The 21,544-nt window shown below is 38.8% G+C and overlaps 1 protein-coding gene and 1 long non-coding RNA gene across 5 annotated transcripts in view; one reads left to right on the top strand and one right to left on the bottom strand.

The window, feature by feature from the left end:
* LOC143673700 (TRPM8 channel-associated factor 1) overlaps positions 1 to 21,544 on the top strand; it is a 44,625-nt gene that overhangs the window by 10,596 nt on the left and 12,485 nt on the right. For 2 of the 4 annotated variants that reach the window (XM_077148569.1, XM_077148558.1), the window contains exon 2: positions 9,196 to 9,829. In XM_077148569.1, the coding sequence (XP_077004684.1) occupies positions 9,210 to 9,829 (620 nt within the window). In that variant the 5' untranslated portion in view covers positions 9,196 to 9,209. Of the gene's footprint in view, positions 1 to 3,363; positions 3,522 to 6,307; positions 6,557 to 9,195; positions 9,830 to 21,544 lie in introns of those variants that run through there. The other 2 variants (XM_077148548.1, XM_077148539.1) reach the window with 2 other exon arrangements.
* The window catches only part of LOC143673711 (uncharacterized), a 40,994-nt gene continuing 23,105 nt past the window's right edge, over positions 3,656 to 21,544 (bottom strand). Inside the window, exons 2-3 of the long non-coding RNA XR_013170540.1 lie at positions 5,438 to 5,540; positions 3,656 to 3,894 (exon numbers count right to left, since the gene is read on the bottom strand). This is a non-coding gene — a long non-coding RNA (uncharacterized LOC143673711). The remainder of the gene's footprint in view (positions 3,895 to 5,437; positions 5,541 to 21,544) is intronic.

The following is a 21,544-nucleotide window of genomic DNA, read 5'->3' as shown; positions in this document are numbered from 1 at the left end:
GGACAGTTTGGTTAGGGGCACCTTCTCCTTAGGTACCTGACTAATGGGGCAAAGGCAGCACCAGGGATAGGAAGCAAGAAGATACAAAAGCCACATAAAGCTCTTCCCCACCTTTGGGGTCAGCCATAAAAAGGGAAAAGAGGTTCCTCTCCTCCGCAGCGGGTTGTAGAGTTCAGCTCACCAAGCTAGATGAACAGACAAGAATTCAGAGCAGGACCTGGCCAGGCATAGAGCCAGATCCTATCTCAAAAGTAATTTCTTGGATGCAATGAAAATACATAGTGATTAAAATGGTGACAGGACTAACAGCCAAGTTCAAGAAACCTCCATAGAAGGGGAAATTATATTATAGAGAGGGCACTACTAGCTATGTAGGAAAATTTTGTTTATTTTAGGTGATTGAATTTAATGATTCATTGCATTTATTACAAAATAAACATTTAATCAATAAAATGTTAATGAGGTTAAACATTAAAGAAGTTAAACGTCAATGAGGATTATGAAGAAAAAAGTACAAATTATATCCACTGTCTCCTGTCTGAAGTAACTGATTCTAAAAGTTGAATGTATATCTTACATATAATTTTTCATAAACCTGAGAAAATATTTGAAAAGTTTTTTTTGTACAAATATGCAGTCCAAATCTCCATTTTAAGTGCTTATTAAAAAGTATATATTTAGGACCTAATCCTAGTAAATGCATGTAGATTTAACTCGTCTTTAAAAGTAGTTGTGAGGCGGTGCTATGGGGGCTGGGCGGTGCTATGGGGGCTCAACGGGTAGAATTCTCTGTCATGCCGGAGACCCCCGGGCCTTCCATGTGAAAAAAACAAAATAGTTGTGCACTATTTTGTTTAAAGATATATCATTATTATCAACAGCTCCCTTGTTCATAAATAGTCTCACGTATTTATTTTTCAACAAATTGCCCTGAGGCATTCTGGGGAACAGGTCTCTATTTCGGAGTTTAAAGCCACTTGGGGCAGAAAGTGACACAAAGCGGGCCGCGGTGGCCCTGGGGAGGGGGGCGGGGGCGTCCCAAGCACCACCCCCTCGGCCGCCAATCAGCTCCCGGGAACAGCCTCTTTGTCGCCCCTCTTCCCCACCGCAGTCCCCCCATCTCACACACACACACACACACACACACACACACACACACACACACACATCTCACACACACACACACACACACACACACACATCTCCCACCACCATCTCTCAGATACTAAACTGGCTGTCTAAAATTTGCTGAGGAATCCCTACCCCCCCCCCCCCCACTTGTATAGAAATTGCCGGGCCAACGGGTGAGTCTTGCCCTAAAATGGTTTCTGGAACAGGAGCAGGCGGGGCCGCTTATATCGAGTCTGGGGCGACTCCGAGGCTGGTCGTCCGCTGCCTGCCCAGGTGGGAGCGGGAGGGTCTGAGCCAGAGCCTTGGGGAGCGCGGTGCAGGAGGGCCCTGGCGGAGCTACAAATGTGTTGGGTTTGGGGCCTGGAGACCTCTAGGGCCCAAGGAGGCGGCTGTCTTTCAGAGAGGGTTCCCTGGGATTTCTCCATTTCCATTTCTAGTTATGCTTTTCTCTACTGTTCTGACTCATTTCTTTCGTGCTCCCTTTTTTCTTCTTCAGGAACCTAACCATCAAGAGTTCTTTTCAAAATTTCCTTAATGTTTAATTGAAATATTTTAAAGCTACATTTACATACCAATAATGGTTTAACAGATTTGTTAGGTGTTGATCTTTTATCATATTCTGCCTACATCTCTTCTTTTTCTCTCTTTCTAAGAAGCAAAAGTTGACTTAAAACCCCTTCCCACACCAAGTCTCTTCTCCCCATCTTCAAAGGTAAGTTAGATTGAATTCCTCCTATGTATGCTTTTGCCCATTCATTATTTATCTGTATATATGTATTATACACATTTTTGAATTTTAAAAAGATTCATGAAACTCAGTATGATGTGGTTAACTTTTATTATCCCATTGCACTCATGCTTTTAGTCTTTGCATTTCAGGCATTAGATGGCACTTATTGAGCACTATCATTAGCTCTCTTTATTTAGTTGACAACCATGAGCTCTGGAGAAGATCAAGAATGCATTCACTGTCACTCAGATGGACAGTTACTGGGCATGACCTTGACTTCTGTACCTGGGGTTCCTCTATGTAAACCCTGCTGCGGAGTTTACCTTCAGACATGTCCCTGTGGCTCATTCAATTCAATTTGGGGAAAGGAGAGTGAAGGGAGGTGAGCAAAGTACATATATGGTGGATGTGGGCCAAAGCATTAGTCAAGATTAAAAGGCATGCATTCACCTGAAGCATGAAATATTGAGTTTTTGAACAACCTGATTATGTATTTTATTTAGAAAGCACTCATCCAGTATTACTTTATGCCAGGTATTGGTCTAAGAACTTGACAGTTAATTCACCCAGTTTAAGCCTTACAATAAGTCAATGACGTGGGTACCTATTTCTCATCCTCATTTCACACGTGATAAAATCGAAGCACAGATTTTAAGTAACTTGCCCAAAATCACACAGCTGGTAAAATTGTAGCAATGAGAGCTGAATGCAGATTCTAACCACTGTACGATCCTGCATTTTACATACTAGAGCTAGCATTAGTAACAGAGATGAAGTTACTATACAGTGTAGAAACATGTAATACATAGAAAGGGGAGGAAGTTACTCTCAACTGATGACCAGAGAGGTTTTGGGAAAGAAACAGAATTAGAACTGTACACAGAGGAATAGGTTTTAGATACCTTTCATTTGTTTGAAATGTAATACAGTATATTCTTATTTTTAACTTACGAAAGTAATGCATATAGCAATATAAGCGATGCAGAGGTATATAAAAAATAGTTGCCCCTCCCCTAGCCTCACTTAAGTAATATTAACAGGTAGAGATGTAGCCTTCCCTTTTTCCAATTATAATACAAATATATACTGTTTTTGTTTATTACAAAAACGAAAACATACTCAACCGTTGTTACAATTTGTTTTGTTCCCTTAGCAATAGATAAAGGTACATCCCCCTACACACTCGCTTCAGCCCCCGCGCACCCTACCCCCTGCCCCGCTAAATAGAGATTTAAGCTTTTTCTTTTTTAAGAAGTGAATGTTATGCCACAGAACAGTATGTCCTATATTTTGTTCAATCATTTTTTCACTAAGGAATGGTCAGAGAAAGTTTATATCTTTAATGAAACAGCCATCCCCACTGCTAGGACCCGGGCCTCCAGGCGTCCCTCCGCAATGCCGAGCCTACAGGGCTGGCGACACAAAGAAGCGCTGTCCCCTGCCAAGCGCCGCCCCCTCGGGTTCCCAATCCAGTTTAGAAGGAAGTTGGGAGAAGGAGGCTCCTCGCGAAGCCCCGCCTCTTCTCCCGCTCTGGGCTCCCGGTTTCCAGCTCCATCGCGCGGTCGCTGCTTTGCAGGACCCCCGCGGAACAGTGCGTCCCTCTCTGTCCCGGGCCCTGCCCATTCCGATCTGCCCCGCGTGGAAACTGCAGGGTGACTGGGTGAGTGGCCCTCTTGGAATGTCTCTGACCCCCGCGCAGCGGGGAGAAGGGGCCCTGGCTGACTGCCGACCGGGCCTGGGTATTTGAGGAGGGCGGTGCCAAAGGAAGTGGGGGCGCGTTGGGGCGGGGTGGGGGGTGGGTGGGCTGCCAGATCTGCGGGAGCGAGCGGGCGAGGTGTAAGCGATAGAAGCGTCTGGGTGTGCGCACATCTTGGGACAGACAGTCGTCCCTCGATATATGTATTTCTCTTGGTATTTTTTCTCTGCTCACGGGCTCTGCGTCGCTTCTGCCGCATTGCTTTTGCTCCCAGGGTTCTGACACACATCTGCTGCTTGCGTCTGCTTGCTTTGCGCTGTCGAGTTACAGGGCTGACCTAGGGAAACATCATTTAATCCGCAGCTTTATCGGATGAGAATACTGTAGCCCTGGGAGGAGGCAGGGCTTGCTCAGAGTCACACAGGTAGCTGGTGACAGAGCGTCACTTCTGTCCTCCTCCCCTTTGGTCTTCCCAAACACGGTCTCTGAAGCTGAAATCGCTCGCCCACTTGCACTGTCCCCTAGAGAACGGGGGAGGAAATGAAGGGGGTCTGTGTAGCCCACCCCATATTCAAAGCTCCGTGTCAGCGGACCTGGAGAATTCCCTGCAGACAGCGCTGAGCTTATGAGCTCGGTGGTCCCGCACCTCCCCCTACTGTTCAGATTCTACCCCTAGCCCCCCTCAACTCCTCCTCTGACGTCATGGACATGCTCTTTGTGCAGCTGGCTCCGGGCCTGGAGAAGAAAGTCTGGCTTGGGGGAGGGCCTGGAGAGGAAAGGAGGCGTGAGGTATCCCGCGCCAGAACTCTGACATTAGCACTGATAGTCCCTTAGAACTCAGAACATCCTTTCGCATACATTGCTCATTTGATATAACACCCTTTGAGTTAGGCAGATTAACTGCTAATAAGAGACAGCATGTAAATTTTGTCCTAAAAACCCAGGTCTTTTCACTTGTGTGTGGATACTCCTCCATTGAACTATTCTGAGAGTTACCCAGTAACAGAAGTGAGCAAATATGAGAGGACAGAGAGCCCCAGGGGAACCGGTGGATTAAAAAGGGAGTGTGGTAAGATCAAAATAAAGGAATAGAAAAGGCAAAATTCTGAATCATGCTTACGATCACGGGGTTGGGGAGGGATTGATTGGGGAGGCCATAAAAGAGGCTTCAGAGAGCTTGGTAATGGTCAGTTTTTTTTTGTTCTTAGGGAAGGTATATGGAAGTTTGCATAATTCATTATTGTCTTATTTTTTACCTTCTGTGCCCTTCCACATGCATTGGATAGTCCTTGAAATGTACGAATTAAACAATTTTTATTTGAAAACCAAAAAGGTAAGATGGAGATGGGACTACTTAGGACTGAATGAGAAACAGGAGGTAGAACAAGCCCAAATTCTGGCTTGGTGATAAACTTTGAAAATGAGGTTGGTGTGTAAGGAAAAAAGGAGCAAAGGACTTACGGAAGAAAATAGTATGAAAAGAAGACCTGTAGAATTGGACATTTATGATATTAGTCAAGTTTTCAAGGTCAAATTGTTTATTTGCTGGAGAAGTGAGCCTAGATTTGTCTTTATGCCCACATCCATCATTCAACCATCCATCTATCTATACTGTAGACATTTATGAAGTAACCATTCATTCTCCTGAGGAATCCAAAGCTGAAACATTTTCCCTGACCATACTCACTTACTCTAGTTGGGAACTTGAAATCAACTGTAATACAGGATGTGATACCATGTCCTACATAGGCCCACCCTACCCACCGTCTCTTCTAAATACATCTCCTAAAGGAAAGCCCTGTTTGGATACCATGGGCTACTTTTATATAGGAGTAGACTCTAAGTTCTTTTCCTGAGTTATAGGCTGAACCCCGAGGTACCTTGGCTTTGGAGGTCCCTTTAGTTCCAGCAAGTTGAATGGAGTCAAAGTGGATCCAAGGGAGAGAAAGCAGGAACCATATTCAAGGATGGTTACTTCCAGACCTTCGGGAGAGAAATGGAAAGGAACGTGAGGGTTTCCCTTAGGTTTTCCGTAGGAACTCACCAAATTAGGAGAGAAAACAGAGATTCAAGGTAGACCTCTGGCTAACATAAAGAGGAAGCTCGTTCAAAAGTCAAGTGTCAGAGTCACTGATTGCCGGTTAAAGTGGGAACAGAACCAGTCCAGTCGCCAGTTTCAAGGAATCCCCACAGAGGAAGAAATTATTTATCGGTGGGCAAATGTACAACCTGATAGGTGATGAAGAAAAGCTTTTTAGGATCACTGGAATAGGATCAGTTGTTCAATCTAACTAACCCTATATAAATCTAATAATTAATCTGTTTACTTAATTGATTTAATTTGTATTATCTCATTATTTTTAATTATAATTTTATAATAGTAACATGCAACAGTTCCAAGGATGCAGATTAGTATAAAGACAAAATTACTATTCACTTTCTCCTTTTCTAATGCAGTCAACATGAGCATCTTAACATGTGGCCAATATAGAATTTCCATACATATATAAGCCTAGTATTTAAGGACATGGACTCTGGCATTTGTTTGCATGGGTTTGAATGCTGGATACAACACTTACAACCCATGTGACTTTAGGCAAATAACAAATTCTCTGGGTATCAGGTTTCTTTTACCCATCTGTAAAATGGGCATAATGTTAGTACATAGGTGGTAGTTTGGAGTTAAGTACCCCAGAAAAATATATTCTTAATTTTAATCCATTTCTGTGGGTGTGAACTCTTGTAAATAGGACCTTTTGATGAGGCTCCTTCAGTTAAGGTGTGGCCCAACTGAATCCAAAGGGGTGTTAATCCTGTTACTGGACACCTAAAACTGAAAACCACAGAGAGAGAAGCTGTGAGGAGAAGCAAGAAGCTGGATGTCAATGGAGCCTGGCAGAAAAAGGAGACTATGCTGGCATGTTCATTGCCATGTGACTGAAAGGCCAAGGAACCCCAAACGTTGCTAGCTAGCAAGAAGATATCCACCCTGGGAGAAAGTAAGCCTTCCATCTAGCCTTTGAAACTGTGAACCAATAAATTCCTGTTGTTAAGCCAACCCATTGTGTGGTATTTGTTTTAGCAGTGAGGAAAACTTTCTATCTCCATTTCTAGTTTTTTGTTTATCTCCACTTTTTGGCTTGAGTGATGGTAAACATCCTTGCACATAAATCTTTACAATTACTACTCTTATTTATATAAGAAAGATCATTAGAAGAAGGATTACTGGGTCTATGGATAGTTTCATAACAATCCAAATGGATATATTCAACTGAATTGTCACTATCAGACTGCTTTCCAAAAAGTTCACAGAGATTCTCAGTCCTTCTAGTAGATTATGATCTTTTCAACATTGGGCATTATGGTTTTCCTCCTTCCCTCCCTCCCTCCCTCCTTGCTTTCCTCCCTTCCTCACTCTTTCTTTCTTTTGCCAATTTTATGGACAGTATACATTATGTGTTAGTTTGCTTGGCTCCTAGTAAGATTAAGCCTATTTTCATAGGTTAATTGACCATTTAAATTTCCTCTTCTTTGCCTAGAAGGATAGTATTTGATAGAAAGATGTGGGAAATGGAAAGGGAAGGAAATTTTAAAATGAGAGCAGAGCGTTGCCCAGAGATACCAATTAGACTGGAAGCTTCAGGGAGGCAAATAACAAGAGACTGGAAAACTTAATGAGCAGCCATCATTGAAGAACTTAAATATTGCAGGATGAAGCCAGTGAGTTTTCCCAGCGTGCAAAGGCAAAGCACTGGAGATTTCTCTCCAAGGAAATAATACCATCAGAGTGGTTTTAGAATAAAGGTGAAAACAAATACTGATGACTTAGAAACTGGATCACTTTAGTCCAGGCATGAATTACTAAGGACCTGAACTAGGTTAAGGGCAGTGTGATTAGAAACCATGAAAGATGGCATTGGCAGGATTTGTGATTAGCTGAATATGGGAGTAGGAGGGAGAGGAGAGACAGCTGTGGCTCTGTGTGGTTGCCTGCCCTTGTTATTTGTGGAATTTAGCTAGTATTCACTGATGATATCTTCCCGTCCATTCTCTGAGGTGGGTATTACCTTCTTTAATAACTAGGGACAGCAAACTTATATAATTTATCAAAGAGGATCCCGGTGGAGGGAATATAATAAATCTAAAATTTCTTTAGGTTTTGAGATCATCTGGAAATGGCCAGTGTGCTGTTTTGTTTTAGAGGTCTTGAGTTTATTAGTGATACCAGGGCTAGGGCCTTTTCATCCGTGGCCTGCTAAAGGCATACAGCATATATAAAGGCTTTTTCAAGGGCCTACAGATATATGTGAGAACTACATATAATATTACATATTATTATTAATATTAATATTGGCTCCAGATTATAAAAACAGTAAAATCAGGATCAATAAATGTTTAATCCATTGTTTATGAAACGTGACGTAAGGTTAGCCTTTTTTTCCTTTTTTCGAGAATTACTTATTATGCACATAATTAAATGAAATAGTTTACTTTTAGCCAAATAATTAACTGCATGTATATTTACATGTTTTATGTATATGCATATACATATGTAAATACTTGAAAACTGATGAAAAGGTCCTTAACGTGTTATTTCCTCTACTCTTCAGGACAACCCTGTGCATAGATACTGTTTTCCCTATTTGATGAATAAGGAAACTGTAACTGAGATGTATTTTCTGAGTTTCACGGTTAGTATGCAGCAGAATTGAGATTCAAACCCCAACAGCCTAACTCCAGCGACTGAGCTTCTATTTTGCCCTTCATTACCTTGAGAGTGAGCATGTTTTCCGACAAGAGAAATAGAAAAGAAGACTTAAGGGCCAAAAGCAAAACTTAAGGAATCTCTTCATTTTCAGAAGAGCTAAGAGAAGGACAGAAAGTAAGTGGTTGAAGAGGTTGAAGATAATGAGATTAGCTTAGGACCGTAGATATAAGAGGTGATGAGAGCCCCGAGGCCTGGATGAACAGTGAAGTCCGTTACTGCCAAGTGGTCAGTGACAAAGAGAAGCCCTGGATGGCCTGATTATGAAAACGTTTTTGTCTTTGGAGGAACCATTTTGGTACAGTATGTTTAGCCAAGGTCAGACTGTAGAGGCTTTAAGGGAGGAGCTCATGACTAAGAAGCAGAGATTATTTGTGACTCCACTTCCACAGACACACAGCTTTGCTCTTCTGTGTCCCAGATGCATAATTTCATAACTTATTACCTTCGACTTCTGGTTTTCTGTGATCTAGATTCAAGCATTTCCTCTCACCCAGTTACCTGTGACCACAGAGGATCTCTGCAAAAGCCCAGATCTTTTCAGACTAAAATTCTGGGTTCCCTAAACCGCGATTAATAAGATCACTGTGAGAGTGGAGCCGGGTCGGGATGGCAGGACAGCATACTGAGTCCCCTCTTTCCTCCCTTCTGTTTGTTCCCTTCTGTGATGAAAATGTGTTGCGTTCTCTTAGTTTGATCACATGTTTAAGAGGGTCTGCTGGTTTGGAGGCACTGACACCTTGGTGAGTATTGGAGTCATTCCACAGCATCACTTTCGTCTGCGTTATGGGAAGAATTGTCTCAGCTAGTGGAGGAGTGAGCGCTTTGTTTGTTTATCCATTCTTCACTGAGTTTTTGTTTTCCTCTCTACAGATTCTGGTAGAACCATGGCGACTCCCTCTGCTGCTTTTGAGGCCCTCATGAATGGAGTGTCAAGCTGGGATGTCCCCGAAGATGCCATCCCTTGTGAACTGCTTCTTATTGGAGAAGCCTCATTTCCAGTGATGGTGAATGACATGGGCCAGGTTCTCATCGCTGCCTCCACGTATGGCCGAGGCCGTCTTGTGGTGGTGTCCCACGAAGAATACTTGGTGGAAGCTCAGCTGATTCCCTTTCTCCTCAATGCAGTAGGCTGGCTTTGTTCCTCCCCTGGGGCTCCCATTGGTGTCCACCCATCCCTTGCACCTTTGGTCAAAATCCTTGAGAGCTCTGGGGTGGAGGCAAAGATTGAGGCAGAAGTGAAAGACTCCCTGGGGGTTTACTGTATCGATGCCTACAATGAAACCATGACTGAAAAGTTGGTCAAGTTTATGAAACGTGGAGGGGGCTTACTCATTGGAGGCCAAGCCTGGGATTGGGCCAATCAGGGTGATGATGAAAGGGTTCTGTTCACGTTTCCTGGGAACCTTGTGACCAGTGTGGCTGGTGTGTACTTCACTGACAACAAAGGGGACACAAGCTTCTTTAAAGTCTCTAAGAAGATGCCCAAGATCCCAGTTTTGGTCAGGTAAGTGGCAGAGTTGGTCCCAGGTTAGAAACCATCATGGTTCTCACCTTCAGGATGATCCCAGGCTAATGGAGGAGAAATTGGTAATCAGACATTGATTCACCACAAATCATCAACTGACTTTAAAAATACCCTGATATAGGAGGCACATAAGGGAAAATACCTTTATTGCTGCTTCTTTCTCAGACCAGACTATTTAGCTCTTTGAGGAGAAAAACCTCTTATTCACCAATATATCCCCCAGCATCTAGTGTATTAAAATATATTGCTGACACCAGTAGTAGGTATGGTTTATCTAGAAAAGTTCATAGTAAAAGGTTGCTTTCAACCAAAGCAGGAAGAAAAGAAAACTGACATGAGGGGCCCTTTAACCCTAAGTCTAAGAGCTATGGGAAAGGTTTTGAGATATCCAGCCAGTTGAGATTACAGTAGACTTAAAAATTAGAGGATTCAGAAGTTGAGGTAGCAGAAGAGATGGTACAAGTTATATGTACTAAATTTAGGACTTAGGAGAAGAATTTGTCTCTAAGGCAAGAGGCCAGATGAACAAGAATGAAGGAGGCAGGTGTGGGTGCAGAGATGGACCACACTGATAGTTATTTGAGAGCAGTGTCCCGTCTGTTTTACTCCCGTTGAACTCTAGCAACTCACATGGTGTCAAACGCATAGCAGGTGAGTAAGTGCTCAGTAAATATTTGTTGGATAGAAGACTGGGTAGATGACTGAGAGGGATTAGAAGCTGGAGTAGTCCCAGGAGTAGAAAAGGGCAATAGATCATTCCCCAAGTTGTACATCAAAATTCTCAGCATCCTTGGAGCAAAGAACACTGGTATTTCTGACCTCTGGGTGCAGAGTAAGGTACAGTTGGCCAGGGAAGACACATTAGGGTTTGTTTGGTCTCTCTAGGGAAGACCCTGGAGCTCCATTCTCACATGAGGAACAGTTATTCAGAGGCATAAAGATTAAGCAAATGGACTTAAACTCATCAATGATTTTCATCCTAAGGGACAAATGAGTAAGACTTAGGCACCATTCTGCCTCTTATTGGTTTAATCCTCCTTAGCTGCCCAAAACTGTTTTTTTCTCTAGCAAAATCATACCTCTTTTCCTTTGGCTAGGCCTAAAGGAAATCATCACTGTATCTGAGTTTTGCTTGTTTGTGTGTATGTGTGTGAAATCATAAAGGCTAATGCTTGAGGAAAATGAAATTCAGTAAGGGAGTTACATGGAATCTTGTGTGGAGATTGTGGGTTATTAGTATTGGTGATAGGTTCATTAGGTAACATTGCATTGCAACTCCTGATTCTTTCTTTGCTTATACAGGCATATCATAGCTGCATTCTTGTGTTAGGTGAGTCTTTTAGTGACTTGTGGATTGATTGAAGATGGCAGTAGTGATTTTCCTGATATAATTGGCTGAGTTGAAAGTAAGAAGAAGAAAATAAAGGTACAAGACGGTATGTGTATGTGTGTGTGTGTGTGTGTGTGTATGTGTAAGGCATACATATTAAATTTATAGGTTGAGATTAAAAGGAAAAAGAAGAAAACAAAAATCTTTCTTCCTCATCTCACAGTTTTCTTAATATCAGGTCTCTTAGTGTTCTAGTTTGCTAGCTGCTGGAATGCAATATACCAGAAACAGAAAGGCTTTTAACAAGGGGAATTTGATGAGTTGCTAGTTTACAGTTCTAAGGCCAAGAAAATGTCCCAACTACAAGTCTATAGAAATGTCCAATCAAAGGCATCCAGGGAATGATACCTTGGTTCAAGAAGGCCGATGAAGTTCAGGGTTTCTTTCTCATCTGGAAAGGCACATAGTGAACACGGTCAGGGTTCCTCTCTCATCTGGAAGGGCACATGGCAAACACGGAGTCATCTTCTACTTTCTTCTCCTGACTTCCTGTTTCATGAAGCTCCCTGGGAGGCATTTTCCTTCTTCACCTCCAGAGGTCACCAGCTAATGAACTCTGCTTCTCATGGCTATGTCCTTCTCCTCTGCTCTCTCTGAATCTCTCATTCTCCAAAATATTTCCTCTTTTATAGGACTCCAATAAACCAATCAAGACCCACCCAAATGGGTGGAGACATGTCATCACCTAATCCCATTTAACAACCACTCTTGACTAAATCACATCATCCAGGGAGATGATCTGATTACAGTTTCAAACATACGGTATTGATAGGGATTATTCTACCTTTATGAAATGGGATTTATATTAAAACATGGCTTTTCTTAGGGGGCATACTTCCTTTCAAACCAGCACACTTAGGTACTGTGTATTCAATCATTCTCTTTCCTTCCTTCTCTCCTTCAATCTGTGATATAATCTACAGGATTCAAAAACATCACAATGCAAAAGATAGTAGATATTGATCTCTCTTTCTACCCATGAACATGTCCATCTTGTTTCCTTTCCCGGCCCTGATAAGTAACTTTTATTATTTTATAAATTTCCTTCCAATGTTATTTCATACAGATACAAACAACTACAAGTATGTATATATATATTCTTATTCCCTCTTTCTTATACAAAAAGTTATATACTATATACACAGTTCTGCCCTTTACTTTATAATATAACAATAATTCTATTGTTTCCATAGCAATAAATGAGTTCATTTTTTTTTACCACTGAATAGTTTTCTATTTTGTGACCATACCATAATTTGTTTAACCACTCCACTGTATATAGGCATGAATTGTTTTCTGATTTTGGCTTTTATAAGCAGTGCTTTAAGGAATAAATAATCTTATACATATCTCCTTTTGTGTATATAGAGATAAATATAAAATAAATTCCTAGAAGTGCAACTGTTGGGTGAGAAGATGAGTGCGTTGGTAACTTTGATGAATTGCCCTCTATGCCCCCTCATATTTCATCAAAGTGTACTAGAAGGAGCTACTTCTACTTTTTGCTCAGTGAGGTAGAGGCTATATAATTTTAAAGGAATATAGAGCTTACCATCTTTTTAAAAAGCAATTTAGCTTATTTATATCAAGATCCTAAACAAATGTTCAGATTTCTTGACCTCATAATGCCTGACGTGGGTATACCCCTCAGCCATAAAGTAGAATTAATTACTGGTACATGCAGCAACATAGATGAATCTTGAAAGCATTATCCTAAGTGAAAGGAGTGAGTTCAAAAGCCTACATACTGTATGATTTCCTTCATATGACATGCTGGAAAAGGTAAAACTACAAGGACGGAAATTAGATCAGTGGTAATCAGGGGCTACCATGAAGCTCCCCGGGAGGCGTTTTCCTCCTTCATCTCCAAAGCGCTGGCTGATGGACTCTCTGCTTCATGGTGCTGCAGTATTCTCTGCTCTCTCTCTGAATCTCCTTCATTCTCCAAATGTTTCCTCTTTTATAGGACTTCAGAAACTAATCAAGACCCACCCAAATAGGTGGAGACACATCTCCTCTAATCCAGCTTAACAACCACTCTTGATTGGGATACATCTCCAGGGAGATGATCTAATTACAGTTTCAAACATAAAGTACTGAATAGGGATTATTCTGCCTTTATGAAATGGGATTCAGATTAAAACATGGCTTTTCTAGGGGACATATATCCTTTCAAACCAGCACATTCAAGAAGTTCCTGATTTTGTTCAAGTATTATAGCTATGCATAGAAAGTATTTGATAAGAAAAGAATCCCAAAGAATCAGTAATTTGCAAGTCTCTGGTTAGTGGGATAAGGATGGATAATTTTTATTTTTAAACTTTTACTTTCCAAACTTTCTACCAAATTTTATTATTTAGGTATATATTTCCTTACTTTTCTCCATGTGCAAGAGCATTAAAAGTCAGGGAAAACTAATCCAGAAGTCACATTAGGAGATCTTCCCACATCTGTACACCACACATTTAATACATAAAGAGAAAATATGAAACAAAATTCTAACTTTCCTAATGTCACTTTTTTTCTCTTTTCTTTCTAATATCTGCAATATACAAACTCATGGCATTGCCAATGCTTTTCAATGATAATTCTTCACTAAATATTCAAATTATTTTTCTCTACTGCTAGTCCTATTAATTTTTAAATTTTCATTGATAAAATGTTAACTCATAATCCCACAATATAATTTTCTTCATCCTGGCATATCATTTCCACATTCATTCATAATTTTACATTGTTGTCATCTTAGTGTACATGTTTTGAATTATGGTCATAAGTATTTTTAGTTATTCTGTATAATCCTCAAAATTATATTTTATTTACTGCATGTGAATCCAATGTGTATGCATTTCCATTTATTTAATCATTTGCCTATTGGTGAACATTTGGGCTTTTTTTTAACTCCTATAACATAACACGGCTGTATAAAATATCTTCAGAGTATTTTAGAAATACTAGACAATACAAGACAAGATACTTCTATTAGAATTCAAGAAGGAAGATTCTTTCCATCACGGGCTGTGAGGTTTGGGTTGAAAGCCCTCATGGATTTAGTTACTCGTATTTTTTTATTTTTAAACCTTCATTTGAGCATGTGAGTGTGAATGGAGGTATCTTTACCCTTATTACTTTTACATTTTCTTACTGGCCAAAATTAATTTCTAAATATGATCTTGGAATCATTTCAGCCTTCTAAAAAAAGCTCAAACTGCCAGCAAGGGTTATCAAGATGATAAAACTTTCATCAGTAGAAGATATAACTTTTATGATAGAAAAATAAAACCTAAAGTAAATTATCAGATGATCTACTTTTACATAGCAAGAATACCCACAGATGCAGGACTGCAACTGCACACTTGCTGCCCCAGCTTCCTGCCTGGAAGCTGTCAGGGTCTGTATATAGAAGATCTATCATCCGTATCATCTCTGTGACCAACCCGTCTCTAGTATATTCCCCTAGCAATTTCTACTCTTCCATTCACTTTATCCTCAGTACCTTCTACTACAACTTCAGGTCTGAAGGCGAGGGCTATTATACTTTATGAGCAGGACTAGTACCACTTTCTGTTAAGTATTTCCTTTGAACAAAGTATATGGATCAGTTGTCAAAAACTACTTGTGGCCTCAGTGCAGGATTCAGGATTCTAATAAGAGATTTCAAGTATATGGAAATAACATAGGCTTCAGAGAAAGGCAGACTTCAGTAAGTGCCCAAGCTCTGATACTTGCTGTATAAATTTGGGCTCTGGCTAACCTTGCCACATCTCAACTCTAAAGAGAGATTAATTATGACCACTGACAGGGTGGTTGTATGGATTAAATTAATTGAATTAAGAAATATACTTAAAACACCCTATTCTAGTGTGCTAGCTTCCAGAAAGCGAAAAACCAGAAATGTAACAGCTTCTAAAAAGAGGAATTTAATAAGTTGCAAGTTTACCATTCTAAAGCTGTGAAAATGTCCAAATTAAAGCAAGGCTATAAAAATGTCCAAGCTAAGGTATCCAGGGAAAGATACCTTCTTGATTCAAGAAGGCCAATGATGTTCACAGTTTCTCTCTCAGCTGGAAGGGCACATGGCAAATATGGCAATGTCTGCTAGGTTTCTCTCCAGGCTTCCTGTTTCATGAAGCTCCTCCAGGGGCATTTTCCTTCTTCATCTCCAAAGGTCTCTAGCTGAGTGGGCTCTCTTAGTTCTTGTGGCTGTCTCACATTTTCCAAAATACTTCCTCTTTTAAAGGATTCCAGTAAACTAATCAAGACCACCTGGGCTGCATGGAATCAATCTCCCTCTAATCAAAGGTTAATACCCACAATTGGGTGTGTCACACCTAATCTAATCAAGTTTCCAACCTACAGTGCTGAATAGGGATTAAAAGAAACAGTTCCTTCCACAAGATGGATCAGGATTAAAACATGGCTTTTCTAGAGCACATAATCCTTTCAAACTGACTCACCCTGAAACACTTTAATTATTTTGATATCCAGCCTCAATACTGTGGTATATAAATTTATGATGTCATGAATATTATCCCCAACTATTGAAAATTACCTGGCATGCATGTCATCATTATGTTACTTTGTCCCATGTCATACATGCTGTTCCAATAACATGTTGACCTTTTAGGTGATATTTTTTCCCACTTCCCCTTCAAAACTGAGGTAGCATCAGCAAGATCTATAGGTGCATCTTATTCTCTCTGTACATTTAACATAATAGATACTAGAGATTGAACTGGCTTTACAAAAAAATAAAAGGAATTTGTTGCAAATAAATCATATCATAGATAACCAACTTAGGGAGGTTTCAGGAGAATCAGCTAGAACAGTTTGTCTACTGTTTTTTATTCTTTTTTAGTTTGCTTTTTGAATAAGAAGTTCCTTTGTTCCATTTTAACCCCAGTCTCAGGCTTTTAATTAAAAATAAAAACTCTGTTTATTCATTCACTCATTTAGCCAATGTTTATTGAGTATATTCTATATATATTCTATAATCCCAGACATTGTGTCTATCTCAAGAAAATGACTTTCAAAGATCCGAGAACTAAGAATGCAGGATGTTGCTTGAATAACATGACCTAAAACAAATCCCAAAAACCAAATAGGATAAGGGTTGTAATATTATAGTTAAGTAGAACCTGGCAACCTGGGATCTGCTACCATTAATTTCACAAGATGACCTTCACTTGTCCTTTTTCCCTTTCAAAGAAGGTAGTGGGGTAGAAAATCCTAGCCCCCATTTTAGTTATTATTCCATTGATACTGTGGTTTTTAGTCTGCAGCAATCCTTGTATACTAATAAAATTATCAGAGATGCATAGAAAATAATGTTGAATAATGGTCATGCGCTAGAATGTCCGAATGCTCACAATATTTTGACTTGAAAACACCTCTTATAAAACCTTAATTGGAAACCTTTAAAAATTGATGATATGTATATATATATATATCCTCTTCAGTTTGAAAGATGGTGAAGGTGTATTAGTCACAAAAGAGTCTTTTGACTTCCAAATTGCTAAGGAGAGTTCTGTGTTTTGAAAATTGAATATCTATTTGAAATTGGCTCATGTGGAAAAACAGAAAAGTGCCAAGATACTGAAGATGAACAGGAATATGGCTCCCTAAGTAATGTAGAAAACAAAAAAAATCTAACCATATGTGAGTAAGCATATTTGAAACAAGAATCTACAAATACTCTGCCATTTATAGATTTTATGTCAAGAGCATGGCCAGGCATAGTGAGCTGAATGTATTTATCTAACTCTTATACTCCATGATTCCACAATATATTCTTAGTCATGTATGCTGAAATTGTATTAACTGGTTTACTTGAAACAAACTAGAAGATTTTAGTGGATAAAAATATGCCACTCTAAAAGAGAGATTGCTAAATCACAAGTCAGTTTCTTTTTTACTTTTTGAACATTTTTACTTTCTTCAATTTAAAAATTAATATATGCTTGTTGGAAAAATATTTAAATAAACCAGAAGTAAAAAGGTTAAAAATCAAAGTTGCATTCACACATCTCTGTCTTCTATTTCCCCCTCTGCCTCCTGCTAATTCCATTCTAGTAGTTTGTAGTATATCTTGCCTGACTTTTTCCTCACATTCATATGCATTTTTGGGAGTAGGGGAGGGAGAGCTGGAGGGGTAGAAAGAGAGGTCAGCAACTTGCTTTTCATTTAACCATTTACCTATTACCACACATTTAGGTTATTTCCTAGTTTTTTTTTTCCTCTTACAAATAATGACACAATGAGCATCTTTTCACTACAGCCCATAGATTTCATGAATGCCTATATAATTCTAAACACTTGGTAATTGCCTTTGAAATTTTTATTTTGGATAATTTCAAACCTATATATAAGTAGAGCATAGAACAGTGAACCCACATGTACCCATCAGAGATGCCACAAGTATCAACTCCTGGCCAACTGATATCAATTTATACCCCAACCATTTCTTTACTCTCCCAGATTGTATTTAAGCAAATCCCTGACACCATATCATTATATCCATAGATACAGTCTATCTCTAAAAGATAAGGATTCATTTTTAAATATAACCACACTATTACTGTTACATTTTTAAAAAGTAACATTTTTTGTCTAGGATAAGACAGTGTCAAAAACTATCATTTTTTGAGATCATTCCATAAGTGTGTGTTATGTGCATGCTTCTGTACCTACCTATTAGATCAATTAGATTATTCATATTTTCTAAACCTTACTTGCATTTTATAAACTTGATCTAAAAGAGATTTCTAAAAAATTATTTAATACATGATTGTGAGTCTGGTGTTGAATTTGGCTTTTACATTATATATTTCAAAGCTGTATTTTAGATTTATCAAAATTCATAAATTTTTATGGTCTGTACATTTTTTTAATATAAAAATCCTTAATTTCATACTTAATATTTTTCACCTTGAACTCTATTTTATCTAATACTATAGTAACAACTGTCTTTTATTAGGGAAATTTAAGCCCTTGATGTAACTGAGAAAATTGATATGCTTGTTCTAGTGGCTAACATATTGGCTGATCTTTTCTATTTGTTGTATTTTCTTGATGCTTCTTTTAAACTTTTCTTTTACTCTCTTTTGCTTAATTGGTTGAGTTTCTTTTCCTTCCTCATTTCCTGGAAATTATACATATTTTTCCTATTCTTGTAATTATTCTCATTTTACTCTCATTTTCACCCAACATTTTATTTAAAATATTTTCACACTTTTGGAAAAATTGTAGGAATAGTACAATGTGTCTAAATACACACTATTTTGCCTAATCAGCTGAGAGTAACCTGCAGACTTCATGACAGTTCATACCTAAATATTCGGCTTGTGTATTGCATTCTCCCAAATAACAACAATGCAATTATCTCACTCAAGAAATGTAACATTGATACTATACTGTTATTTAATGTCCATAATCAGATGTTTCCAATTGTCCCATTAATGTAGCTTATAGATTTTTTTAAAATATAGGATCCAAACAAGTATCAGTATACTGTTTCTTTTGTCTTTTTGTCATTCAGAACATTAGCCTTTTTGAAACATACAAGCCAGTTTTGTTTTGTTTTTTATATAATTCATTTGTAGTTTTTATTTTTCTCTCAGTGACTTTTTTTTAAACATCTTCATTGTGAGATACAACATATATACAAAGAAAAGAAAAAAAAAGCAACACCTTTCAAAGCACACTTCAACAAGTAGCCACAGAACAGACTGCAGAGTCTGCCATGGGCCACCACTCCACCACCCCAGATCCCCACCTCCAGCTGGTCCAAAACATGGAAGAAACATAAAGACAGTGAATCAGTAGCTACACCCATCCACCAAGTCCCATGCTCTCTGCCATAACTCCTCCCTCTTGTATCCTTCCCCCAATCCATAGGAAAACCTAGGCAATACCCGCCCCAGTCCCCCATGCTGAGAGTGGATGCTGACACCAAAGGACAGCGGGACGCTAACCAGTTGACAATCTTGGAGAGGCTGGTACCCCTGGGCCCCGGGATCCACTGGGCCTAGGAACCCCAGGCCCTCTTAAGAGTTAAAAGAGTGATGTTAATTGGGGTTTAGAAAACCATGGCAATTAGCACTATCTAACTGAAGTTTGTGTAAGAGTAGTCTCCAGAATAGCCTCTTTACTCTTTTATCTCTCTTAGCCACTGATGCCTTATTTTATTATACTTCTTTTCCCTCTTTAGTTCAGGAAGGCATTGTTGATCCCACTGTACCAAGGCCAGGCTTATCCCTGGAAGTTATACCCCATGTTTTCAGGAACATTTTCACCCCTGAATGTCATGTCCCATGTAGGGGGGAGAGTAATGGTTTTTCCTTGCAGAATTGAAGCCAGTTGTTTTAGAGTACTCCACAATTTTTATTTGTCTTAATTTTTTTTATGGTTACACTCAACTCAAAGATTTTTAGCAAAAATACCAAATAGGTGATGTTATATATATTCATCAGAGTGTGTCAAATCAGGAGGCACATGATGTCAATTTGTTCTAGTATTGGTAATGTTGAGAGTGGTCATTTAGTTAAGCTGGACTTTGCCAGTTTTCCCTATTTAATAAGTACCCTTTTCCCTTTTTAATTGATTTAATCTATGGTTTGATAATGTGTGGTTTGCTAACATGTTATAATTTTGAAAATATTATTGAGGGTCAAATTGTGGTAAACTGATCATGAGAGAAAAAACGTGAAGAGAAATTAGAAATGAAAGACAGGAAATTTACCTGTAGGTCCACAGACAACTTAGATGAAATGGACAAATGCTCTGAATGACACAAATTACCAAAATTCACTCAAGAAGAAACAGTAAATATACATTAAAGAATAAATTGAGTTGTAATTAAACACATCCCAACCTTAATTGCAATGTGGTATCCTGGATGGAAAAAAAACATTATAGTGCAAAAAAAAAAAAAATGGCAAAGTCCACATAGTCTGGAGTTTCATTAATAGCACTGTACCCATGTTAATTTAATTTTTATAAAGTTACCATGGTTGTGTGACATGAGGACATTAGTGGCAACTAAGTGAAGGGGGTACAGAAGCTCTCTGCTATGTTTGTAGCTTTTTTGTAAATCTAAAATTATTTCAAAACAAAAAATATTCTTAGAAATTTTACAACAAAGCAAACCCCAGGGCCAGATATAGACACTGAAGAATTTTATCATGCGTTCAAGGAAGAAATGATGACCAACCTTATACATACTCTTTCATAAAATAGAAGAGGAAGAGACCTTACTAGCTTGATTTATTTAGCAAACATTATCCCAATATCAAAACCAGAGAAAGACATTGCAAGAAAAGAAAACTACAGAACAATATCCCTCATAAATGTTGATGCAGATATCTTTAATAAAATATTAACAAATAGAATATAGCAATATATAAAAAAGAATGGTGCGTCATAAATGTTGTGGATTGAATTTGGCCTGTAAAAGCCTATGTCCATATCAGTGCTCATGAATGTGACCTTCTTGGATATAGTATCTTTACAAATGTAAGTAGTTAAAATGTGGTCATACTGGATTATGGACTCCAGTATGACTGATATCCTTATAAGAAGAGAGGGAAATATGGACATAGAATCACAGACACAAGGAAGATGCCGGCCATGTGAAGACTCAGGCAGAGATTGGAGTTAGTTACCACAAGCCAAAGAATGCTAATGATTGCTTGGTAACCACCACAAACTAAAAAGAGGCAAGGAAGGATCCTCTCCTAGAGCCTTCAGAGAAAGCATGGCCCTGCGGACACTTGATTTTGGACTTCCAACCTCCAGGACTGTTGAGAGAATTAATTTCTTTTATTTTAAACCATCTAATTTGTGGTATTTTGTTATAGAAGCCCTAAGACACTTCTGCAGAGACCGAATAAGAAATAGCCTAGGAATGTAATGCTGTTAACAGTCAGAAATTAATGAAAGAAATTTACCATATCAATAGATCGAATAAGAGAAAAACTAACTATTTCAATATATTTGTCAATATGTGTATGACAAATCAATACCAATTCATGATAAAATCTCAGTAAATTAGGAATAAAAAGAAACATCCTTACCTTGATAAAACTCATCTGTGAAAACCAGCAGTTAGAACATACTAATGAGGAAACACTGAATGTTTTCTCCCATAGTCTGAAAGCAAGGCAAAGATACCTACTTTCACTGTTCTGTTCAAAATTGTAGTGCAGATTCTAGCAAATACGGTAAGGAAAGAAAAAGAAGGTGAACAGATTGGAGATTATGAAATAACCTTACATGCATTTGCAGAAAACCTGATCATTATGTGG

This window comes from Tamandua tetradactyla, chromosome 1 (genome assembly GCF_023851605.1).
Source record: "Tamandua tetradactyla isolate mTamTet1 chromosome 1, mTamTet1.pri, whole genome shotgun sequence".
Classification (NCBI taxonomy): Eukaryota; Metazoa; Chordata; class Mammalia; order Pilosa; family Myrmecophagidae; genus Tamandua; species Tamandua tetradactyla.
Note: the sequence above shows the minus strand (reverse complement) of the source record. Positions and strands in the feature narration are given on the sequence as shown.